The 26,952-nt window shown below is 48.3% G+C and overlaps 1 protein-coding gene across 1 annotated transcript in view; it reads left to right on the top strand.

Moving 5' to 3' along the window:
* The window catches only part of LOC142559415 (uncharacterized), a 227,025-nt gene extending 219,920 nt beyond the window's left edge, over positions 1-7,105 (top strand). The window contains exon 6 of the mRNA XM_075671013.1: positions 6,989-7,105. Within this exon, the coding sequence (XP_075527128.1) occupies positions 6,989-7,105 (117 nt within the window). The remainder of the gene's footprint in view (positions 1-6,988) is intronic.
* The last annotated feature ends 19,847 nt before the right edge of the window (positions 7,106-26,952 follow it).

Genomic DNA, 26,952 nt, shown 5'->3' with positions numbered 1-26,952 from the left:
TAAATTTTAAGCAGTTGAGGGGCGCGATCGGAGATCACTCGAAACGAGCTTTCTGTTTGCGTTCAGTTTCGCCTCACGCGGTTTTGCAAATACAGTTCGTTTCACCCAACCTCACCTCGGCCGGGCCGACTCGCCTGCCGCCAGCCGCGGTCCTCATCCTACGTATTCGTGAGCGCCCACCAGAAATGGGGTGGTTCTCATAAACTGCCCATTTTGCACAAAACTCTGCGCTCCATTTAAAAAAATACGGGCGCGAAAGACAGATAGAAATGTAGGTGACCACGACCGGACACGGTACTGAGCTCTGTTCACTCTGTTTATTGCGCTCTTAGTACCAATAATTTCGAGCATCTACTTTGTATTTTAGTTTGTGACGTTCTGGCTGCCTATGTGATATTATTAGAGCTTCGTTAGGTTCAGAGCATAAGGCGATAATTGCCATAAAGCTTGCTATACAACTAAATTGCACCAAGTTACAAACAGCGCTCTAGCGCTGAAGGAAGAAGAAAACATGCGCTGGCTCATTGAACGGACGCGTGAACATGTTGTGAGTGACCACTGCTTAAGCATAATATTTGTGACGAAGAAGACAGGCGTGTGCTTCGGGCACATCGTCAAAGCCTCGCTCGATGGTAGAGCTCGCGAGCTTGGCGCCTCGCGCTCGATCAACCGACTTGCCTGTATGTCGTTCTGGCTTTGTGATTAAACCACGTTGTGTATTGGTGGAGGTTGCTACGCTTTCCCCAACCCTGGAAATTCGCTGTCAGAAGTTGCCGCCCATCATGCATGACGACGCAAACCAAACACCATCGCCGGTCTCGCCCACCCTTCTATGTTCCGGCGCGTTGCGTCAACGAGATCCAGCCACAGAGTTTCTTACCATGTTACCTGGAGGGGAATCTGGTGCTGCTGCGCTGCGGTATGCATGAGAATGCCGCTATATTGTGACTTCGGATTGGCATCGTTCTCGGAGAGCCAGGACACCTTGAAGACGTGCCTGGCAAGTACGGTTCCGTCCATCACAATGATCCGTTTTCTACTAAAACAGAACATAAAAAGCTGTTTAACTTTATTCCTACACGAAAGCATGTTTTGTTTAACTATGAGAACTTGTTATTGCATCTACAGTCTGTTTCACACTTAGGGGAAATCTCGGAGCGCATTGCATCGCGATGCGGCGAGCGCTTGAGTCAGGCGGCGGCAGCAGCTCGCACAGGCGCTCGACGGGCGGGATCTTGAACGGCGTCATCTGCTACGGCGGCGCGCGCTGGCCAAATTGTCGGGAAGCGTGCTACTGACGGGGGCAGTGCGTGGATTTTATCGTTACTGCGTGAAATGAGCCGGTACTCTTTACTGACCGTTGTGCGACGCCCACTGATACGCCTCGAAAGTAAGTTCATCGCTGAAAGGTGCAGGGAAATCATAGACGATGTACTGATTCCATACGTTCTTGACGGTGCGTTCCCGGAAGGTGACTATGGTATATTCCAACACAATAGGCCGCCGATCCACACTGCTCGTGTTGTGCAACTGCTCAAAGAGCGCGCCGTCATTCTCCTGGAGTGACGGCCCCAATCCTCGGGCGTTAACATCATTTAAGATATCTGGGGCTCGTTGAAAGTATCGCTGTCACACAACCCTCACTATCAGTCGCCTGAGAATAGGCTTTGGTCCACCATCGTCATCGTCACCATCGTCACCATCGCCACCATCGTCAGCGAATTAGACGTGCTGCGAATGAACACGTCACTGACCAAGTCACTCTACACTTCACTGCCTTCCAGGATGAGCGCTGTCATCCCTTCCGCTGGGGACATGATGAGATACTAAGGGAAGTTCAGGGCGTGACGCGTCTAATTCCCCGCCGGCGGACAGGGTCTGTCTGGTGTAGTGAATTATTGTCGATAAAAATAACTTACAGCTCATTGTCTTAATCTAAAGCATTCCTTTATTCGTATCCGTTTGTTTCGTCGTGTTCAACTCGCATAGTTATCATGGTTGGGTGCTTTGTTTTCTTTTCGAGTCAAATAAAGACTGAGCATGTTGCGCGCACATCTTGGTGCGTCTTGTCACTGCATATTACGGTAGCACACACACTGAAGAAATATACGTGCACACGCTCAGTACCCCGGTTTTTCGAAAGAACAAATAAGGCATGCTGTCAAAAGAAGTTTATGGAACTCCCTTATCGTGGATGAGGGCTCAGAGTTTGACGTGGCACAACGTTTAGTGAAGACTATCAGCTCAGTCCCCGCAGTAACGATGAAGTCAGTGCACTGCCCCTGACAGTAGCAAGCTTCGCAACAATGCGGCCAGCGCGCGCCGCCGTAGCGGACTACACATATCACGGCTCGCCCCCAAAGGGGCCCCTGCGAGAGCTGCTGCCGCTGCCCGACTCCAGCGCTCACCGCATCGCGATGCCATGCATTCCGAGTTTTCCCCTATGTGTGAAATAGACTGTACAATTATATGAAACGTAAAAAGTATCAGCGAGCCGCTAAATTTGGAGGATAGATGGCAAGGTTCGGGCTAGCTTTAGGACAGTTTGTCGTCTATTGCTGCTTTTCTTCGCTTTGTTATGCATTGTAAGTGAGTAAACTTCACTGGAAGATGTAATATCTGTGAATGTAAACATCTTATGAAGATTTTATTTTAGGGGTGTGTTTTTGTGCAGCCATATCCAGGTTTTAGGCACAACACCAGTCAACAGAAGCCTCGCAGACTCATCTACCGTCATTACAATGACGGCAGAGTGTCCCTTAGGGAACTCCCATAGATGGTGACGACACATTTCCCTCAAGGTGTTATAGTCAGAAACTTTATGGATCCAGCAATCTTCACTGGCCCCGACGAAAACGACGTCGAAGACTGGCTCTGATCCCATGAACTCGTACGTGAGTGCCCACAACAAATGAGACGATACTCATAAATGGATAATGCGGTCTTCTACCTCACGGGCACCGCGAACGTGTGGTTCCGCAACCACGAATGTGACCTTCGCACATGGTCTGACTTCAAGATGAGCTTTACGCAAGCTATCGATTGCCCCGCGGTGCGAAACCTTCGTTGCGAAGAGCGCTTGCGCATTCGTTCCCAACAGCCCGGTGAGAACCTTCACAAACATATAGAAGACGTTGTCGACATTTGCAAGCGCGTCAATGCATCAATAACCGTATCGGACAAGATCTGTCATATTTTGAAGAACATTGAAGCCAACGCCTTCAAATGTCCCTATCGAAAAACCCACAAACCATCGTCAAATTTGCGGACGTTTGTCAGAGTTTGATGAACTCCGGAGGCAACGTCTCCTGACCGGGTGTTCTTCAACGCAGGGTTTCTCGGTATGAGCTTAACCGCTCTCGGTATGAGCTTAACCGCAGCTCCCAACCACAGCCTGCGAGATCAAGGAGTTCTTTCGTGCCGAATCCGCTCGCCAGCTCTCTTTACTCACTGCTGCTCAAACCCTACACCATCTTCGACTCCAAGCCACAGGCGATGCAGGAGCAAGTATCTGATGCTATTGCGTCTCCGCGTAAACCGCCGTCGGTGCTGTACCTACAACTAGCGCTGAAGTTGTATCGCGGACGCAGCCGCCGACGTTCTCGCTACCACTGCCTGCCGTAACATCATGTCGACGTCTTCCCGAGTTTCCCACCAGGTTACCAGCCAACACAAGACCATGGAACACGCCCGACAATCGCCCAATATGCCTCCATTGTGGTATTCCTGGTCATGTAGCACGCTCCTGTAGACGTCTCTGATGGCTTGCCCGAGCTGACGAACCTGTATACTCTTATGCCTCTCCAATTTTTTTATTCTCGTCATCTCCTGAATCACATCACACTTCTCCACGCTCCGCCAATCCATCCGCTTATGACTGCTGCGCGCTAACTCCACAATGCCGTTCGCTTTCCCCAATGCATCGTCGTCCGACTCCTACCGAAGAGGAAAACTAGTCGCAGTATTTCTCGAGACAAGAACTGCGTCTGCGTCGAACAGCTATAGGGCTCGCTTTTCGCCTACGAGCGTTTTCGAAGTATCTGCAGACGGAATTGTTGCACTTGCAATAGTCGACAAAAGAGGTGCCATTTTTGTAATTACTGAATAATTTTTTCGCTCGCTAAGAGAAGTAATGACGCCCTTGTTTGCCCTGTCGCACCGTACAGTAAGCGCAGAGCACATTACCCCTGCTGCGGCATGCACTACCCGCATCAGCATTCAAGGACTCACGTACACAGTAGGGTTTGTTCTGTCTTTTTGCTCACACTACGTCATCTTGCGGTGGTATTTTGTTTCCGATCACAAGGCCGGTATTGACTGTTCTCGCGCCGAAGTCGAATGTTCACCACTTCCTGACGCCCAATTAAATGATGCTGATGATTCCGCCGAAAAATTGCTCGTTGCTGATAACACTGCGATAACTCCGCACTCATCTATGATTTCGAATGCCTGCTTCAACTGCGTTACAGATGTCATTGTCCTTTTAGAATGCGGCTCTTCCGCGCGCGTTCCTACGGCGAGCGTTGACGTTGTCCTTCGTAACCAAGCAATCAAACACAGCGAAGGATGAACGCGAACGCGAAACGTAGAAGGAACGCGGGAATGACAGGCGAATTCAAACTTAAAGCAGAAACAAAACAGCCATGAAAGGACTGCATAAACGCAGGGGAAGGCTACAGTAACCTTCACCTTCAGAAAGACCGTAGTCCTGAGATGTGTTGATATATCAACAGTTTGGCAACACTTCATTTGCATTTATGGGGAAGCAACATTTTTCGACTCTCTTGCCCATTTTTCTAAAAAGCTGCAATGCGCATGAGAACAAAATTTTCGGAACATTCGACCTAGTTCCTCGTAAAAATCTGGATCAAGCAAAATTATCCGCAGGTTATTGACAGTTTCATAAACAACTAAAATGCACGTCGTAGTGGGTGTTGCACTGTGAGAAAAAAACTCTGCCATGCTTTTTTTGTGTACCTACATAGTTGTAGTTCTGGTCGTTTAGAGTACAAATGTCCTTTCATGTGAAAATTTTGAAAGCTCTGCGACTGTACATTTATGAAATGTACATTTATGGAACAAATATATTTAAAAAACGTTAAATATGTTCTCCTAATGCAGCAGAAGCTTGATGTGGGCGAGTTGGTTTAACCTGCTAACAATGTGAACATTGCTAATCTTGTCTTGAGCGCACCATGTAATTCGGGTAAGATATGCCCTATGCGGACAAAAGCACCGAACCATGATCTAAGAAAAATGCAGCGCAGTACAAGAAATGCACTAGAAATGTCGTATATTAGATACCCCTAATTTGCTACCAGGTTTTTAATTGGCAAACGGGAAGGTGTTACAAAGAAAGGGCAAAGGGTGCGAGAGCACAATTGGGCCGTAAATAAGAATGCGAACGGTCAACTGGAAGAACATTGTAAACGTCACAAATGCCGTCCGTACCTTCGCGACACCAAGTTTCTGGCTCGTTCTAGAGATAGACTAGAAAGAGAGATATTAGGGCGTTTCACATTGTTAGGGCGGAGGGCATGTGCATTAGCTGCCCGTCAGTGGCACTTGCCGAAGAAGACATTGCTTTTCTGGTGCGATAAAGCATTCGTAAGGTCACGGTGATAGTATGTGTGTTTCTATCTATATTAACCCTGTTTCTTCATAAAAACATTTAGTTGGAAGTTAGCGCCTGTCCGTCGTACACGTTCTTATTTTGGTCCGCCTTTTCGTAGCGCTGTTTTTCTTCAAGTTTTGCTATTGACTCTGAGCTTTATAGAAAGCCCAACTCTAATTGATAGCATACAAACAATTTCGAAAATACAACCGTGTTCACGACCCCTCTGATTACACTTTTTCCTTAACCCAGTTCAAAATTTCACACCACCTAAAGTACGTTTTAGTACCTATATATAACTCAGCTGTCTGCGTATATAGGCGGAAGACTTTCTTCGTTGAGATTCTTTTTCTGTGGTCTGCATAACAAGGGGCTAGAGATACTACCTTGAAATCTATTTTCTTTCCTTGGCAATATTGGAAGGTTTGTCCCAGGTACTGTCGTATTAAGAGACTGCCACGTGTACCGTAAGTCCATTGGAAACGACATTCTTCTTTTTCCACTTGTATTCCACTTGTGAGTGCTTTTTTACGTCATACGAATGTTGCTGCAAGCGCTTTCCAAACTTCACTCTTGCCGATGTAAAATTAGTAATGATTTGCGCGGTGTATTTAGTATACAACGTCTGGAAACCTCTCCTTCTGCACCTCCGTCACATACCAGCTCATACTGCAACTAGCAGACGAGAACCATGGCTTCATTGATTCATGCGTTTTCCGAGCGTGTGCGAGGACCTGACTCCCACAAAAGACATAAGGAATGAAGGCGAAATCTTCAGGGCCCATGATATGAGATGTCGCGAGCCTTCCTAAGCAATATTTCACGGCACAAATTAAATTTTCAGGTTCTCCTCACTCGGGCGTACTCTCACCAAGTCTCTGCCGTGTCCTAATAAAACAGATATTACAGCTACCATGGTACATTTACTCTAATTAGGCTGCTCATCGCACGCCGCGAATTTACCTATGGCGGGTTCCGAGTGCGGAATCTTGTAAGCGCTTGAAGGTGCACATGTACCAAGTCAAAGTGGGAAATTTTTTAAAACGTCTACAATATGTTTAGAAAAACCTAATATTTCAAATTTGCTGGCGCTTGTAGCCATCGTGAAACCGTCTGGTTTCACGATGGCTACAGGACCTCTCATGTCAACCAACAAGGTTGCGTCCAGACGGTCGCACCTTATGAATCATGTGAAGGCTTCTTGAAGACCTCTTGTGGAAGCTATTACGTAATTACCAAGACGCCTTGCTAATATTATCCTTGCGTCTTCTAGATAGCTAAGAGTAACATGCATGCTGAGTGGGATCCTAGCCTTGCTATAGCTAAACGCTTTTCTCAAATCAATGTCTCTTCTTTTCCCTCCTTTCTTTTCAGACGAATGTACTTTCCCTAAAAACACCGTACGAGACTCAGTGCACTGACTATGAAGAAATGACGAGGCGATTCAACTACACAAAGGACGTTATTCAACAAGAGGTATGTAAACAGTAGGTGATAGATTACTCTGTTACATTTAACACTTCGTTTATGGAATTATTCATACTTAACATTCTGTATCCGTGATACGTACCACACATTGAACCCAAACACATAATTAGTCAACCAGCTGGGATAACATTATGCAGATCACTTTACACATCATAACCTCCTCACAGTGTTCAGCAATGGTCAATCTGTAAAATTCTAGGGTATTTCGTGTTGTAGATATAATGAAATTTATTTTCACTTTCTATTCGACGCCCCGGTATTTAGGCAAATCTCGTGGATTTGCAGCTGCTTAAGAAGGAACGCGCTACTGAAACTGCCCGTTGGGTCAATTGTACATGTATTGTTTTGGGTAGGGGCACTGTTTTGCACGAAACCAAAAAAAAGGCTAGAAAAGGGAACATGACGGATGTGTATTCGTTTCGAAGTCGTTCTTCATTTTAGCAAAACAGTCCGTTCACTCGCAATAAAGAAGTGCTCCTTAGTGATTTGCATAGGCTGCGTTGAAGGTGCGCTGCTTGATGAAAGTCAACTACACCGAAGCAAAACATGGCAACTTAACAATCTCTACACATTCACAAAACTGTTTAGGCAAATGTCACATGGAGAAGTTGCGGGCTGTGCGATCACCTGTACAGAGAGTGTTGACACCGTGGACCACTCATGCAATCGGTGTGTTTTGTATGTATAAAAGCTGGTATATTTTGAGTCATCATCACCAGCACTTACGGACAACTACAGTTGGGTCCGCTATAATCATATATTATGTGCACTGAAGTGGCTGGTGCGAATACACTAACTCAATTGGTGATACGAGGACGAGGAAAACTGACAATAAATCACTAGGTAACTTTCAAGGCAACAACCACAACTACTCTCGCAAAATTTTGGGCCGCATAAAAAGTGTTGTTTGAAATAATACAGATCAGCCTCCATACAATGTTTAGCTTTTAGCTAATGTTTAACGAAACCGCCACCATTATCGCTAGCTGGGAAGAACGCATCTCCGAGAACTCACGGCTCCTCCGTATGACCTCGAAAATAAGGCGATGCCCACGGCTCGCTGAAAAATATCGGAGGCAAATTACTCGTAGGCGTCCTCGGGTGAGGGGTTATTTATATGCTACTAATGAAAAACTAAACAGTTAGGAGCCCTTTTGTCTTGCCATGATAGGTGCAGGAGTATATACTAGCTTTGTATATCCCGTTTAGCCAAAATAAAACTTCGTTAAAGTGGCCTTCGGAGGAGTAAGGACGAAAAAATGGTTAATTCCTCTTTGGAGTAATTAGTCGTAACACGAAAGTGAACCGTTGTTCAAGAAGTAGTGACAGCTTTGTTGCAATTTTGCAAATACAAGTCCTTAAATGAGGGATCCTTTATCAATTACACTTTTGCTCGAAGGGCGAAGCAATGAGTGCGATAGCAAGCTTGCTAGGTCTGTGTTGGTGCGCAGCGTATGTAGCAGCATTACGAGATTCATGTTCCTAATTCGTTTGCTTCAAGTACGTACGCACATGCTCCATGGTGTCCTTGTCGTCGTTTTTATTTCACCGTCAGGCGCGAATGAGGTTTCCGAGAAGGAAGCCGCCGCCAATGTAGACGTGTCCGATCATGTACATGCGTAAGAACCTTAAAACTGACCGCATTTTCCACGTGGTAGCCCTGCCCATTCTGAGATCTTGAACAGTAGGTTGTCATTACCCCTCAAGAGAAAAGTTTATAACAGCTGTGTTTTACCAATACTCACCTACGGGGCAAAAACCTGGAGGCTTACGAAAAGGGTTTTACTTAAGTTGAGGACGACGCAACGAGCTATCGAAACAAGAATGATGGGTGTAACGTCAAGTGGGGGGGGGGGAGAGAAGAGAGCAGATTTTGTGGGGGAACAAATGCGAGTTAATGACATCTTAGTTAAAATCAAGAAAAAGATACGGGCATGGGCAGGGCATGTAATGAGAAGGGAAGGTAACCGACGGTCATTAAAGGGAAGCTGAAAGGTTTTCCAGAAAAAATGAGTGAACATCTGTACATAATGGTTTTCAACCCTCCGAATTCGAATATCGTATCGAAATTGAGCGAAAGAAAGCACAAATATATTTTATTTCGACGAAAAGTGCAGCAGCGGACACGCCCAGCTCGCGCGTCTCGTTTCCGCCTGTGATTGGTCAGGCGCCTCGTGACGTCAACTCTAGTAACCGACTGCTGTCGCTACACATGAAGCGCGGTGCCAGGTAGTTTGGTGCTGTTTTTCTGAGACGGTAATGGAAAATTTAGAGAGACTGTGTTTTTCTGAGGAGTTCGGCGTTACTCCCTACATGTACGAGCCCATTGGAAAGAGCCGGCCTCTCGAAGAAGCAAACGATGCTGGTGCGAGCAGTGCTTTCGACGCGAACGAAAGCAAAGTCTTGGGATCTCCTCGTGTTGGAAATGCTCTTTGGTGAGTATGTTTTTTGCAAAGCGATCTAGTGATCTCGCCGATCTTTCGCCGATCTAGTGAGCTCGTTTCCGTTCAAACAACTGTAGTGTTGTGTTCCTGCATGCCTCCTCGTGGAACGTAAGCGGGGATGCGATCGTCGGCATATGTGCGCTGTCCAAAGCTGTCGGCAGTCTACAAAGACGGTTTAAACGCGTGAAAAGCTTCCCGGTTCATGCAGTACGTGTAGTGACCTTCATCTATTGACTACCACGTTGACTACCACTCACGTTGATTACCACTCACGTTGACTACCACGCACGTTGACTACCACTCTACATACACGCAGACGCACTAACAAAGGAATGCAGGGTCGATCGAAGCAGATTACGATGGCACGCACGCAGAACAAGCGCGGTCAGGCATGGTCGCGGACGCTGCGAAGGAACGAAACACTAGAGTTGACGTCATAACACTGCGGTTTCTGGTCTCCGCTCGCATCGTCAGCGTCAGCAGCAGCGCGCGGCATTCGATGGGGGGCGGAGCTACAGCGCAATTTCAACCGACGATTACGTTGCTCCTCATTGAAAAAAAAACCCAAATTTTACCTAAATGGTTTATAAGGTTCCCGCATCCGTATATGAGCGTCTTATTGGATTCGACAGACTCTTCAGCTTCCCTTTAAGGGTTACGGACTGGATTCCAAGAGAATGGAAGCGTACCAGGGGGCGGCAGAATGTTAGGTGGACGGATGGTTAAGAAGTATATGGCCACCGATTGCACATGACCGGGGTAGTTGGAGAAGTATGGGAGAGCCCTTTGCCCTGCAGTGGGCGTAGCCAGGCTGATGATGATGATGAACCCTGCTGGAACAGCTTCTTTGCCTTCCGCAGATAGATGCCTATAAGCGGCGACCCGAGTATATGATACCACCGCGCTCGGTAGCAGCCTCACGTCCACATGGATGAATGCAACTTGGTATTTGTTTTCTTAAAAGCTAGACAAGAGCAAAGTGTTACGTGGAATCATCCTGGCAAAGAAATGCGTTCATTCTTCAAAGTTTCATTAAGAACAGAAACGACGTAAGCGGAAAATAGCTTGTATGTCAGCGTTGTTAAGCGCGAAACGCACGACCACGCCTTGAACAGCGTTGCGCCACGGGCGACACTTGAGGGAAACTGCTGAAGCAGCCTGCTTTAAAAGGCACAGCATCGTAATACCGGACCCGCGATGAGCAAAAGCTCAAGCAACATCGGAGCATAATAGGCACAAAAGTGCGTGATACATCGTTGTTGTATTCATACACAAGATTGGTTTTCTAAATATATATATATATATATATATATATATATATATATATATATATATATATATATATATATATATATATATATATATATATGTGAGGGCCAATCAGAAAGTCTCTGCCCCTATTTTTTTAGCCACATACGGCTGTCCATTCCCAGTGGTGGAGAGAGAGAGAGAGAGAAACTTTATTGCAATTGTAAAGATTTGAAGGAGGGGTGGTCGGAGCCTCTCAGTCCAGGGCCCCACTGGCCTCTGCCGCCTGCCTGACCTGGCTAATTAAGGACTTTTGTCCTGCCAGGTCGGAGCGGGCGAGCTGTGCCTCCCACTGCTCCATTATCCTACTGGTATTTAGCCTATGAGGGTGCTTAGTGCACTCCCAGGTTATGTGTATTAGGGTAGGTATGCCACCGCACCAAGGACAGTTGGCCCTATAACGAGTGGGATACATGGCGTTTAGCAATTTTAAATGGGGGAACACCCCGGTCTGTATTTTACGCCAATCGGCGGCCTCTTCCCCGTTAAGTTGTGGGTGGGGCGGCGGGTATTTTCTGCGGACTCCACGCTGATGAGCAAGGATGTCTTTGGCATTTAAATTGGTGGAATTTTGTGAGGGATAGTGCGGGTGGTTGGGGTTAGAAGAGGACGCCGTCGCTCGGTTAGTGAACCCTCGAGCTAACGCGTTAGCCTTTTCGTTCCCCTGTACCCCCGCGTGGCCCGGGCACCAGAGTAGGTGATGATGGTGGTTGAAGGATTTGGGAATTATCGCGAGGCTAGCCGCAGTCACGTGCCCCTTGAGAAACATGCGACATGTCTCCTGGGAGTCCGTGACCACGACCGAGTCCCTTTGCGAACGCTCCGCGTGGGCGAGTGCGATCGCCACTGCTAATATTTCAGCCGAGGTGGGAGATCCTGCCGTGGCCGACGCGGTAATTTGCTGTTGGCTGATAGTGTTCACGACTGCCAGGGCGCACCTCCTTTGGTAGCGCTGCCCGGTCGCCTCTGCATACAGAGCTGCGTCCGTGTAGTACGTGTTGTACCTATGGTTATTAGAGTACGCTGATTGAATGTGTTGTGCGCGTGCTTTGCGCCTTTCTTTGTTGTACTCGGGATGCATATTCTTTAGAATTGGGGCTACTGTAATTTTGGATCTCATCGAAAGAGGGAGAGGCACGGCCTGCTCTGTGAGATAAATGGGGTATGCTGGGATATTCAGTCTAGCCAATATTGCCCTACCAGTTTTTGTGAAGCTGAGGCGCTCCCTCTGTCGCATCAGGGTGGCTTGCCTCAGTTCGTCGAAGGTATTGTGCACTCCCAAAGCTAACATGCGCTCCGTTGAAGTACATTTAGGCAGGCCCAGAGCAGCTTTGAAAGCGGTTCGGATTATTGTGTTAGCCTGCTTTTCCTCCTCCCTGTTCAGGATTTTGTACGGTAAGCCATACGTTATTCGACTAACCACTAAGGCATGTACGAGCCTTAGGGTATCGTCTTCTCGCATTCCCGCTTTTCGATACGTCACGCGACGTATCATTTGGGCTATGTTGTTAGCTGTGGATTTGAGGGTCTTGAGTGTCTGTACTGCTCTCCCTTCGCTCTGAAGCCACAAACCCAGGACTCGCATCGTGGGTACCTCTCGGACTGATTGGCCCTCAACCACGATGTTAATGGATCCTGTGGATTTGTAGCCTTTCGCGTGTATCCGGATAACCTCAGATTTTTCGGGTGCGCACTTCAGGCCACTCCATCTAGAAAACTTCTCCACCGCTAATACTGCGCTTTGGAGCGTATATTCCTTATCCCCTAGTGAACCTCTGCTCGTCCACAGCGTGATGTCGTCCGCGTAGAGCGTGTAACCTAGGTCGGGTATCCGATCCAGATCGCGCGCAAGGCGACACATCGCTATGTTGCAGAGAAGAGGAGATAAAATAGCTCCTTGAGGTGTTCCTTTGTCAGGCATTTTAAATAAGTCCGAAGTTATTTGGCCTATACTGATGCTCGCCTCGCGGTTGGAAAGAAACGCTCTTAAGTAATTGTATGTGCGCTCACCACAACCCGCGAGTTCGAGTTCCTCCAATATTGCGGCGTGAGAGACGTTGTCGAAGGCTCCTTTCAGGTCTAGTGCTAGGACTAGTCTCTCGTCGCCGTACGGTATATTAGTTAGAATTTCGTCTCTAAGTAGGAGGAACGCGTCCTGGCAAGATAAACCCGTGCGAAATCCTATCATGGAGTCCGGGAACCAGCTCCGCTCTTCCAGGTATCGCTGCAATCTGCTATGGATAACCCTTTCATAGAGCTTACCTAGGCAGGACGTGAGCGACACCGGCCGTAGTGTATCAATTGGGGGGTTCTTTTTTGGTTTGGGGATCATGATTATTTTCGCCAATTTCCACTCTTGGGGCAAGTCTCCCTTGGCCCAGCACTCGCTATTAAATGCCTTTGTGATTTTCGCTAGGGCTACCGAATCCATGTTTCGAATCATTGCATTTGTGATCGAGTCTGGGCCCGGTGCCGAGTTTTTAACCGCGGATTGTGCCGCCTCATACACTTCCGCGTACGTTATATCTTCGTCTAATTTAGGGTTCGCTTCCCCCGCGTATTGTCTCCTCGCGTACGACGATCCCGTGGCAGGTAAGGGTCCTGTGTACTTTTTCTGAAGCGCATGGACGAGATCTTGGTCTGTACCCCCGAAGTTGTCTGCTATAATTTGGAGCTTCTTGTTATTCTCACTACGCGTGCTCATCGGGTCTAGCATGCTTCGTAGTATTCGCCACGTACTGGTCGTTCCAAGAGTTCCTGACAGGGTTCCACAGAACGTCGCCCACTCGTTTTTAGCGAGCTCGTTGGCATGGCCTTGGGCTTGCTCTGCCAAGAGAGCGATGCGTTGTCTCAGGTGTTTGTTTAGACGTTGCCTTTTCCACCGCTTGGCCAGTTTCCGCCTCTCTTCCCATAGGCTGACCAGGTGAGAGTCTATCACCGGCACCTCCGCTGTACGCTCAATGGCTTTAATGGTGTCCCCGTGTGCTCGTCGAAGGAATTCAGTCCATTCTCGCATGTTGGTCGGGGCTGTATCCGACTCCTCCAGCGCTCTCTGGAGTTGTCTATAACGAGGCCAGTCAGTTAATTTAGTCATTCCTAATCTTCTCCGTATGTTGGGCGTGGAGAGCGCTATTCGGATTATGTCGTGATCGCTTCCCAAATTTTCGTCAAAGGAAACCCATTGTGCGTCTCTGATGTTAACTGTAAAGGCACGGTCGGGCGCTGTGTCTCTGCTGACGCTGTTACCCGTGCGCGTCGGTTTGCCGATCTGATTGATTGCCCGTAAGCCCAAGGCCTTTGCGGTGCGCTCGAGTAGGAACCCTTTGGGCGACGTTTTCGCGTATCCCCATAGTATGTGGGGTGCATTGAAGTCACCCACTATCACCGCCTTATCCCTGGTGCCCGCTAAATCTTTTGTTGCTGAGAGAATGTGGGGTAGGTCGTCCCTTTTGCTTTTGGGAGGACTGTACAGATTTGTGATTAGTGTGTGTGCTTTACTTCGTTTCCTTGGCATCACACTGATAACAATGGAATTAGTCTCTCCCTCAGTTTGCGGAAGTGTTAATAATTGAGCGTTTATCGACTTCCTCACCAGCGTGGCGACCTTCGAATTTTGAGGATCGCTCAGAGTGTAGTATCCCTGCAGTTTGGCCGGCTTGGCCCCCACCTCCTGCAGACATATTACATCCGGAGCGATTCCGGAGTTTTTGATAAACTGGTGGAACACTGCTGCTTTCCTAGAGAAGGAGCGGCAGTTCCATTGCCATATCTCTAATTGGTCTGAATTTTGTATTAGTTGTGATTTCTTAGCGAGATTAGCCATGTTGCCCACTCTTATTTTAAGCCCGTGACGTTTCCGTGTCCGAGCTGTCGGATTCTGTTACGCAGTGGCTTATTTTAGTTTTTGCCGAACCCGCTCCTATCGCAATTGCGCGTTTTTTGGTTGGAACAGCCTTCGAGACTGCCTTAAGCTGTTCCGCCACGAATACCTTGTGTTTCTCGAAGTCCTTCGTGCATAGTTGTTGAAATTCTGTTAACCTTTGGGTAACTAACGTCATCATTTCAAGCATAAATATTTTCAAGTTTTCCGCGATCATTGTCTGGATCTGCGCTGCCGTTATCTGCGTGTTTTTTGAGATTTGGGTTGTCGGAGACTGCGTGGAGACGGAGTTTATACCTGCCGCCGCTTTCGCTTTGGCTATCTCTTCAGACTGACGCGGTGTTTCCAGCTGCTGTAGTGTGCTATTGAAGCGCGCCTCTAACTCTGATATTTGTTTCTCAAGTGATTGTCGTTTCCATTCTTCTCCTGAGAGCTGTTCTCTTAGCCGCGCATTTTCCTTTTCCAATTTTTGAATACGCTTATCGTTTTCGCCAGTATTCTGTTTTGGAGCAGTGGGAGAAACAACCCTCGCCCAGCTCACCTGCTGTTTTTTAGGCAGTGGCGAATTTGACCGCTGCGAAGCCCTGGAGCTGGAGGGGTCCCTCGAGGGGGTAGTGCTCTTCGCTCTGCTTCCGTGTGGAGATCTGGATCTCGATCGGTGCCGGTAGAAGTCCTCCTCTTCCATGGACTCGAACCAGCGCCCCGGTGCCTTTTTGGTGTTATGTCCCGACCGCTCCCGCGATCGAGACTGGCGAGTCGTCTTCACGCGCTTGGCGGCAATCAGTTTGTTCGGGCACCGACGCGTCTCGCGCCCCGCAGCCCTGCACACGGCGCACTTCACTTCACATTCGTGTCCTTGTGGGGGTGGGTTTTCGAGTCCGCAGCCACGGCATATGTTCCTGGGGTTCGGACAAACGTCCGAGCGGTGTCCCTCTTGCATGCACTCCAGGCACATTTGGATTGTTGGCCTGTATTCCGTACACCGCATCTCTACTCCCATGTAGTACACGCATTTGGGGCGCGTGCCTCCCGAGAAAGTGAGGAGAGCGGTATTAGAGCTTCCTAGCATTCGGGCCCTTTCGATGGTGACTCCTTGGGTCCTGACTCGCAGGTGTTGCTGGAGATCTGCTGATTCGGTGTGTGCTGGGAATCCGTGCACCACCCCTTTGTAGCTATCATCTGGATCCGCTACGTACACGTTGAAGGGGTGTTGCTTGCCTCGCAGCTCCATGCACGTGATTCGACGAATGACGTCCGCCACTTCCAGTGAAGGTGTGGAGACGATGATGATATTTGTTCCCTCTCGGATTCGCAGTATGAAATCTTCTCCAGTGATTTTTCGATGGTTCGGTCCGTTTCCTGTGATTATCGTCCCGGTAGCCCGAAGAATCGCTTGTGGTATTTCTGTTCTCAGATATTCCTTGAGCATTAGTCCTTTGTGGGACTTCAGTATTATCTTGATGTCATTCTTCGGTAATGGTGGCAGAGGCTTCCCCTTCCTCGGGCGCATGTTGCGACGACCGACTTGCCCGTCTCCTTGCGCGCCGCCTGCTGATGGCTGTCCGTTTATGCTATTCTTGTTGTTGGGAGCCGTTTCCCTGTCGTTGCGCTTGACAGCATCTCGCTGTCGCCGCGACAGAACTAACTGCCAGCCGTCCATCGCCTGGTTGTGGGCGGCGATATCTTGGCTTTTGCTAGTCCCCGCTTCGGAAATTATTCTTGTGTCCCCGTTTTCGTCCGCGTTGTTAACCGGATGCGGGGGTGTTATTTGGAGGTCCATGTCCTCTGATGTAGCCATCTCGTACGCTCAGCAGAGGCGATCCAGTTATTAAGTGGTGAGGCGGTCGCTCACGCGCTAAGGCTATCGAGGCCTAACGGGGCTTCCGCCGCTTCGAATTTTCAAAGTCGCGTGGAATGACGAAAAATTCACTCACGGACTTGAACTTGGTCTTGAAACGAAGCGTTCGTCGAGTGGAACCTGATAGGATAGTCGAATCTGGTGCAGTTGACGAGTTTCGGCTAAAACGTCGATAGTCGGCGTAGCCCATGTGAATGAACTTTCTTGGACTGGTACGGTCTTTTCTGGGTAGCTTGGCGGCACAGCGCTGCTGTCAACTGATGAAGATGGCAGTTATGCTTCACACTTCCACGTCGTACGAGCAACGACTTCTGATTCGTTTTCCTGGAGCAGTAGACAAACGCCCATCGAAATCCACAGCAAAATGCAGCCCATGTATGCAGAAACATGTCTCCCTTTCAAAAGTGTGAGGTGGTGGTGTGCGTTCACAAAACACCGTGAAGACTTGCATCACAATGAGTGTTCGGGGAGGCCACGCGCGCCGGTGCTACCATAGGGGCATGTAAGCTTTAGTGTTGCGACGGGACAATTGGTCTGAACCGTTGCGGGGACTACGGGGTGTTAGGAATGGCCGCACGGGGTGACAACGTGCCAGCTATTTCAGCTCGCTTCACGTGTTCCCATCCAACCAGACGGGGCGCACTTCAGAGAACTGCGAATAACCGGCAGCCACGTGGCGCGGGGTAAGCTCAAGAATGTGCTACGCGGCGTGCCACCCGCGACGCAGCAGAGTTCTACGAAGCCCCTCTGACGTCTGCTCCGGACCTTTAATCCTGTGTGTGATTGCGGCAGTGAAACCTGTGCGGCACTGAAACCTGTGTGACACGTGTATGTGAGCCCGCCTCCTCCAAAAGGGCGGGTCATCTTCAATGACGTCGAACTATGATGTCGAGCGGAGAGGATATAAGCAGCGATTGTCGGCTGCTAGGGAGTGCTCGTCGGCGGGAGCTGAGTGCTCGTAGTCATGCTAGAAATGTACTCGTGAGCTGTGCGCTCGTAAGCTGTTTGCTGTATGTTAGTCTTGCGGGCTCCATATGGGAGTCACGCTACACTGTCGATGTATGTCTTGTCTAAGATGTAAATAATGTAAATAAATCCTGTTCACCGAGTTCCTCTCTACAACCGTCAACTCCTTCAAATGGTGGCAGCGGCGAGGTCGTCCGACGGCTCCTACATCTGGGTGACAGCGGTAGGATCGTCCGACAAATCTAATAACTGAATGGCAGCGGTGAGATCGGCCTACGGCTCGTAAATCGGCCTACGACTCGGAGACATCAACGGCAGCTGACGGACGTTGGCACACGGTGACCGACCGGCATCCTGATCAAGTTGGAGGCGACTTGGGATTGACCACCTCTTGCAACTGACTGGATATGGCGGGGAAGGGCTAGTGATATGGTGCTGCTTCAGTGGGTAAGCGTTTGGTTTTGACTGTAAGATTTACCAGGCTTCAATTTCTCTGTGTTTTAGAATTTGATTCGCTGGGGATCTTTTACTTGTGTTTTGATTTGCGTGGGTATCGCAACAAGTATTGTGTGACAGCAGAGTCAAAGCTTAAAGTAGCGACCATGGTCCTAATGTGTTTGACGGGAGCTGACATGTTGTGGTTGTGTGAAGAGCTCGAGGTAGACGTAGAGACGGACTTGAAGGAATCAGAGATTCGTAAGGCCATTCTGCAAAGTGGCAATGATTTGAAATTAATCGAACATCTAGGTAAACGAATTCTAAGCAAAAGACAGGAACAGGAATCAATTAGACAAGAACTGCGAGAGCGCGAGCGAAAACGCCAACAGCGTGAGCAAAAACGGCAACTGGTTGAAAAAGAAATGGCAGCAGTGAACAAAGCGATACAAAATTTGCAGCAGTTAAACGCACGAAGTCAACAGCCAGCGGCTTGAGAAATCTGTTGGCTGGACGCAGCGAAAATGGGAAGTAGATAGCAGATTTTGCTCGAAAGCCGAGGAAAGTAGTATTACCTGTGAAAGTAGCAGCACGTTCATAGGTTAACTCGAAGTGCTAGCAGCTAACGAAGCCTTAGTGGCAGCAGAGGCCGTTAAAGGTCAGAGTGAGAGCGACGAGGTGCTGTGCCAACAGAGGACTGTAGAGACAGCTAGGCCAGCTGCTAACAAATTGGCACAGTTACCGCGCTTGTGCGTCGCATCTCATGGTAGCGAGGCCGTTAGCGAGGTACAGAGTACTGTGGACTTGACAGACGCGAGCACCCATGTCGAGTCAGATCTGCGTGCCGAAGACAAGTGCCAGCTGGACGACGTAGTTGAGAGTAGTTCTCGGGATGGCGAGCTCCGTAGCTCTCGAGAGAACAACTGCATTTTGCAGGGATCGGTGCGGCGCTCCGCCAGTCTAGGTAGCCAAGAGAGGAATGATTTAGTTAATGATCATTGGGACTGTGCGGGTAAGAGACCGATCCGGGCCGACGAAATGTGTACCAGCCAGCACGAGGCACGAGAAGACGGCATGAAAGGAAATGCTAAGAGAAAACGCCGTAAAACGAAGCGGGGTAAAGACCGAAAGACGGTGACTAATGTAGGGCCGCCAAAGATGGCGAGAGACCCAAAAGGGCAGGGCGCGAGAAAAAGAAAAGTGCGGTCGTCGTTGACGACGTGGGCGCATCAAAAACGTTCGGGCCACCGGTCAAAAAGCGAACGAGAAGCATGTTCTGCACGGACGCGGACACAGGGCACGGGGCAGCTACGTTCGTTGTCGGTCCGTCGTTCTTTTTAAAGCTCAGCGTGTAGTAGAAAAAAACGCAAGGTGGCAAGACGAGACCAGGTGGGGAGTAGCGACGCGGTCAATCGAGTTCGAGAGGAAAGAGGGGCGCCAGGACGCAAATTGGCAGGAGAGCCTTGGAGGAGCTGATAGTGAGTCAGCCCTTTTGTTGTTCCTGGTAGCCAGAATAGCTTTCAAACCGCGACCACCTCGAGTACGGCTCAAAAGTATGAGTCAGATGTAAATGCTTGGAACGGGAGGCCAAGGGAGCTTCCGTAGAAGTGAAAGGTGTTTTATTTTTGAACATTTTGGAAATTTTCGCGATTTGAAACTAAGAATTTCTTTCAATATGTAAGGTATGAGCTCTGTTTATGTTTAGTTTGAGAAGCTCGAGATATTAAAGACGCGTTTTAAGTAAACCTGCAGTATCGCGAGATGTTCATTAATGAGTACATAGGCTTTTTTTGTGTGTGCGAATAACCTGAGCAAATGTTATCGTTGAGAGGCCTATGGTAACGCGCGTGTTTTAGTTAACCTTCTGTGTGTTTATGTGTTTTTTTTATTTTCTAAGGTTAAGCGCGTAGTTTTTCAGTTAGTGCATCATTTGCACTGAGAAGAGCTCGTAGGTCCATTAGCGCGTGTCCTGTGCGGACGGAAGGAAGCAGACGGATTATGACTGGGTTGCTCGTGTGTATTGAGGGCAGCCGTATTCTGACTTCTGTAGTTAGCGTGCAGAGAGCTAGTTATTAGAAGACACATTTGTTTAAAGGTTCCTCTGTGTTGCGTAAGTTACGCAAGTTGGTTTGTTCGCTTAAGGAACGTGTCCTGTAGGGGCTAAAGGAACAAATGTGAGTCAGCGTGATGAAAACTTTGTATGATGCAAGCAAGTGTTCGGAATAGGGACCACAAAGCTAGCGCGATTGTATTTACGTACCTATGGAGTTGGCCAGACTGTTCAGTGGTAACAGTACGTCAGATAAGTACGCCACTGTGATAGGGTAAGAACAGGCTGTTCGTGAAGTTAGGCTGCTTAAGATATGTTCGGGTATTGGTGGTTGAGAAGCCTTCGGTTTAGTTCTACGTAAACCTTTGCTCTCATGCAGTTCGACGGTCAGGTTTGGTCAAACTCAGGGGGAATGTGAACGCTCGCTTTGGCGGCACAAAATTTTGGGGCAAACCTTGGTATTCCCAGTTGAGTGACTTGCATCGAAATCTTGATAGGAGGCCTGATGGATGAACAGCTGATTCCGGGCGTTTGAACGCTTAGCGGTGTTGTGTTGCTGGGTCCACTCTTCTGTGCCAGTTGTTGTGAGATGATTGAAGGCATTCCAAGTACGCAGGGGTTGCAGAGCGCAAAGCCATCGTCTTGCTCGCCAGCCATTCTCTTCCTGCCCAGCGGTTGCCAGCACTGGCCAGGCGAGATTTTCCGGGCCATGGAGGAGCTGTTAGGAATGGCCGTACGGGGTGACAACGTGCCAGCTATTTCAGCCCGCTGCACGTGTTCCAATCCAACCAGACGGGGCGCACTTCAGAAAACTGCGAATAACCGGCAGCCACGTGGCGCGGGGTAAGCTCAGGAATGTGCTACGCGGCGTGCCACCCGGGACGGAGCAGAGTTCTACGAAGCCCCTCTGACGTCTGCTCCGGACCTTTAATCCTGTGTGTGATTGCGGCAGTGAAACCTGTGCGGCACTGAAACCTGTGCAACACGTGTATGTGAGCCCGCCTCCTCCGAAAGGGCGGGTCATCTTCAATGACGTCGAACTATGACGTCGAGCGGAGAGGATATAAGCAGCGATTGTCGGCTGCTAGGGAGTGCTCGTCGTCGGGAGCTGAGTGCTCGTTGTCATGCTAGAAATGTACTCATGAGCTGTGTGCTCGTAAGCTGTTTGCTGTATGTTAGTCTTGCGGGCTCCATATGGGAGTCACGCTACACTGTCGATGTATGTCTTGTCTAAGATGTAAATAATGTAAATAAGTCCTGTTCACCGAGTTCCTCTCTACGACCGTCAACTCCTTCATGTGGTGGCAGCGGCGAGGTCGTCTGACGACTCCTACACCTGGTTGACAGCGGTAGGATCGTCCGACGAATCTAATAGGGGAAATATAGTGTTTAGTACGTAGAATAGCACGTAAATTTGTAATTACTTGTATGTACCTTACTTTGGCCAATAATAAACCATACCCAGGAATTCTGGACATGCGTTTAGTTTCCTGTTTCGCCACCACGTTGTGTATCGACCTTAAAGATTTGAAATTCGCGCCGTGACGTATGCGATGACGCACAACAAAGGAAAACATAATAAGAGAAGCAACCCCTGAGACTGTTGCCTCACCTTGGTACTTAAAAACAAGCACGTTCATGTATCAGCCTTATGTTGAAGACAACGTGCTACTTGCTCGACTGGCATTGAATGGACGATATTGCTAGACACCTTGCCAGACAACTCGTTGGCATTCAGGGTGGGATGTCTGGCCGAGATAACCGCTCCCGCAGACCTTCCCTTTGGTTTCCTTCATTGTTTTTTCCTATTATTTGTGCACGAGTGCGGCCGCGGGCTTCCGTATAGTCATCTTTATCTTTCGTGGGTTTCCGATAGAACCGGTGTGATGCAATAAGTGGAAGCTTTAGCTCGGCCCTATATTCAATGCCGGCCGCTCAAATAAATATAAAAGGCATGATTTTATGAGAAAACTACTCAACGATCTGAAAAGATTGTTGTATTTAAGAGAGAACGTTAAATAACAGTGATTGCAGCAAAAATATTCTTGATTTAGTCAATGGCAGTATTGACAAGACTGGTCGGAAATCAGTAAATCTGAAAAAAGAATAAAAGTGCGAAGTTTATAAATTCGATAGCATCAAAAACTACTGTCACATCTCTATACACTGCATCCCGTGGAGCATCTCCATCGGGCAAATTTGACGTATGAATTTATGACGTATGTGAGGTTGTTACAAAACTTGTCAAGGTTCTGCGAATGCCACATTCAGGAGTTTCTATTTCAGGGAAGGCATATGATATATCATTTTCGTCCACATTAAATTAAATATTAGGTGTAACTTACAGATTTGCGATATAATTTTTAGTTGCTGAGGTTGAGGGTTGTATAGTTCAGGTATTGTGTCGTGAAATTTCGTATGTTATTCGAATTTTAGAAAAATGGGAAGTTAAATCAAATTCGCTTTCTGAAATCGCATTTTAACTGTTTCTTTTGAGTTCAACATAATTCATTAATTTCGGAGCAGTGGTCAGAAGAAAGGATTGCTCATTTTCCATGTAGGAACTAAAGCTTCCCGTTACGTTCGACTTAGAATATTGTCGCTGAAAGAAGAAGCAAGACGGGTAGCGTATTTACAGTATGGAGGCCGCACTTCCATGCGGCGAAATGCGAAAACACCAGTGTACTTAAATTTAGGTGTACGTTAAAGAACTCCAGGTGGTCGAAATTTTCCTGAGTCCCCCAGTATAGCGTGCTTTATAATTAGACGGTAGTTTTGGCAGGTAAAACTCCAAGATTTAATTTTTTAGTTTACAGAATCTGCAGTGATTTACAGCAATTGTCAAAGACAATACTAGCGCAGGCTGGTCCCTGAAGCATTGTCTTCTTCAGTCCCAAGCTCGTGCTCATCTTCCTCAGCGTTGTGCAGAGCTGTGCAACGTATTACCACCTCGCGTGGAAGCGCCATGCCGCTGCTTTTTATGCGGAAACGGACTAGTAGCGATTTAGGCGGCTGACAAGAACGACGTCATGGGACATCTGGATGGAGCGAGTAGTAGTTGTGACCGCAGAGATCTCGTAGGTTACGTCGGTTACCTGACAAAGGACCCGGTAAGGCCGGAATAGCGGGACATTCGTTTTTCCCTACTGCAGAAGCGGCGGGTGGGAGATCGCAGAATGAGAAGATCCCTGGGAACATAATCGGCGTCCCGGTGACTAATGTCACAAATGCTTTTCTGCTTTTTCTAAGACGCACAAAGGCGACGGTGAGCAACCTGACATGTTTCTTGGGCTCGAGCAATGACATGGCGGGTATACTGAAACACGGGCTCTTAAGCGGTAGGCAGCATTGTATTAAAAAACAATACTGGATTTCTGCCCTACAAGTAATAAAATGGCGAGTAACCTAGAGTTGGCGTTGGCAAAAAATGGCACCGATTCCATGACTACTGGCACCAGTGCGGACTTTTGTTGGAGCAGTCTGGTCGAAGTGCGCAAGAAGAAATGGAAATGTTAAAAGAGAGATAGACTTCGAGAAGGCAGTTGCTTGTTCAGGTCCCCAAAAAAATGAAACACCTGCCTTCAGAAGAACAGAGAGCGGGTGACCTCCGCAAAATTGTGCATGAGGCGGCGGAAGTACGAGCACAGGCCCACGAAGCTCTCCGGACATATTTGGCACATGTTGGCACGGGAAGCTTCTGTACGGCACGAGCTTTGCCCAGGTCTGGGCGCACAACACACGAATCAACAAGTTGACCGAGGATAGCGAGTTGGCGGCGTCCAAAGTGACATTTAGACGAATTAAGTTGAAGGCCAGCATTGCGAAAAGCAGAAAGAACGAACGAGAGGCACTCCTGGTGCGTGGCAAATGTAGCAGCGAAAACGACGGCTTCATCTAAGTAACAAATACACATGAACCACTTGAGGTCATGAAGAGGTAGGTCCATCATGCGTTCAAAAGTAGATAGAGAATTACATAAGCTGAAGGGCATAATCTTGAACTGGTAAAAGCCATCGGGTGTTACAAAGGCGGTTTTCTCGCGGTTCATGTTGTTGACGGCAGTCTGCCAGTAACCGGAAGCATAGTCGACGGAAGAAAAGTACTTCGCACCGTGGAAGCATTTGAAGGCGTCATTAAGGCCTGGTAGAGGATAAACGTCTTTCTTGGAGATCTTGTTGAGGTGCCTATATTCCACGCAGAAGCACCAGCTGGTGTTCTTGTTAACTAGAACGACAGAGAACGTCCAAAGACTGGATGATGGTTCAACGATTCCTCGAGAGAGAATCTTTTCCACCTCCGTTTGAATTGCTTGTCGTTCGTTCAAGGACAGAGGGTATGGTCGTCTGTGAGTAGGCTGTACGTCAACAGTGTCATTATGGTGTGTCGTGAGAGAGGTCTGGCCTGAAGAGCGACCTAGGTCAAAAATGTCGCTCAACGCATAGAGCAGTTGCCATAATTAGTTGGCGTGGTGAGGCGGAAGTTCGGGAGCCCTTACGTTTGTGAGCTGAGGAAGGACAGCCGGCAAAGAAGAGTAAACGGGAGACGACGTAATATATGCAGTCAAGACTGAAAACAGGCAACGTTGGGAGGAAGACAGCTTACTCAAGGCTATGCCTTGTGGTAGGACGTGGTCACTGATTCTGAAGTTGATGAGATGAAGGCTGGTAGAGTTGTTGGTGAAACCGACGATCGTTTGTGGAAGAGCAACGTGATGAGCAAGGAGGACTTCCTGGAGACGAGACACAACACAGTCACCATCAGGAACAGGTGGAACTGTATAAAGCAGGACGCTGGTCAAGGCTTCTGGGGCGAATCGAATCTGCTCAACGAAGCAGAGCCTGCTGGGAACTTCCTCAGGAGGGTGAGGACAAAGTAAATCAAGTGGAACAAGAACAGCGGAGCCGTGCATACGGGCGGAGTGAGCGGATAGGAAACCAAGGCCTAGCATAATGTCATGGGGACACTCTTGAATAACAGTAAAAAAACAGATGTTTGGCGGCCACAGACACTAACGAGAGCGGTACGCATTCCAATTGTGGCCAGTGTTCTTCCGCTAGCGAGTCGCACAAGACAGGACGTCGCAGGTGTCGGGACTCTACGAAGCTGGTCACTCATCAGATACCAAGACACATCAAGAAGAGCAGCGACAGGTACACCATCTACGTCACATCAAGGAAATTCCTTTCCGTCGGTAAGGCCAGTAGAGCAATTGCAATCCCGGTTGTTCTAGCAGTTTCACCTCTCGAAGCTCCACCCGTCAGTTTCCCGTAGAGTGCACGTACATGGGCGACGGAGAACAGCAAATAGGGGATGAGTGGGACAGGGGACAGGCCGCCATAGGAATTTGAAACTGGCAACGTTTAACGCTCGAGCTTTATGTAGTGAGGCGAGTCTAGCAGTGCTATTAGAGGAATTAGAAGGCAGCGAATTGGATATAATAGGGCTCAGTGAAGTTAGGAGGAAAAATGAAGCACATACAGTGCTAAAAACGGGCACGTTCTCTGCTACCGGGGCTAAGCGGAGAGAAGAGAAATGGGAGTCGGATCCCTGATTAATAAGAATAAAGCTGGTAACATACAATAATGCTCTAGCATTAACAAGAGCGGGCAGGTCTTGATGTGAAACCAAATAAGAGGTACAAATTGAAGGTCGTACAGGTCTACGCCCCTACATCCAGAAAGCTTCACTGAAGACGTGGAATCGGCGATGGGTAAAGCCAAACAAAATACACAATACTGATGGGCGACTTCAGTGCCAAGGTAGACAACAAGCAGGTTGGAGACAAGTAAGTGGGGGAATATGGCATTGGCACTAGGAATAGCAGGGGAGAGTTATTAGTAGACTTTGCAGAACAGAATAATATGCGGATAATGAATACCTTCTTCCGTAAGCGGGATAGCCGAAAATGGACGTGGAGGAGCCTGAATGACCATCATCATCATCATCATCATCATCATCATCATCATCATCAGCCTGGTTAAACCCATTGCAGGGTAAAGGCCTCTCCCATACTTCTCGAACTACCCCGGTGATGTACGAATTGTGGCCATGTCGTCCCTGAAAACTTCTTAATCTCATCCGCCCACCTAACTTTCTGCCGCCCCCTGCTACGCTTCCCTTCCCTTAGGGTCCAGTCCGTAACCCTTAATGACCATCGGTTATCTTCCCTCCTCATTACATGTCCTGCCCATGCCCATTTCTTTTTCTTGATTTCAACTAAGATGTCATTAACTCGCGTTTGTTCCCTCACCCAATCGGCTCTTTTCTTATCCCTTAACGTTATACCTATCATTCTGCTGTCCATAGCTCGTTGTGTCGTCCTCAATTTGAGTAGAACCCTTTTAGTAAGCCTCCAGGTTTCTGCCCCGTAGGTGAGTACTGGTAAGACAGAGCTATTATATACTTTTCTCTTGAGGGATAATGGCAACCTGCTGTTCATGATTTGGGAATGCCTGCCAAGCGCACCCCAGCCCATTCTTATTCTTCTGATTATTTCCGTCTCATGATCCGGATCCACCGTCACTACCTGCCCTAAGTAGATGTATTCCCTTACGACTTCCAGTGCCTCGCTGCCTATTTTAAATTGCTGTTCTCTCCCGAGACTGTTAAGCATTACTTTAGTTTTCTGCAGATTAATTTTTAGACCCACTCTTCTGCTTTGCCTCTCCAGGTCAGTGAGCATGCATTGCAATTGGTCTCCTGAATTACTAAGCAAGGCAATATCATCAGCGAATCGCAAGTTACTAAGGTATTCTCCATTAACTTTTATCCGAATGACCAGACTAGAAATAAAAGAGACCTTATACTCTGCGCTAACCCTGGCATCATGCAAGATGTGCACGTGCTCGGCAAGGTATGCTGCAGTGACTATGGGATGCAAAGAACTCGAATTAGCCTACACTTGAGGGG

Source organism: Dermacentor variabilis, chromosome 10, assembly GCF_050947875.1.
Source record: "Dermacentor variabilis isolate Ectoservices chromosome 10, ASM5094787v1, whole genome shotgun sequence".
Classification (NCBI taxonomy): Eukaryota; Metazoa; Arthropoda; class Arachnida; order Ixodida; family Ixodidae; genus Dermacentor; species Dermacentor variabilis.
This window is presented reverse-complemented; position numbering and strand designations above follow the sequence as displayed.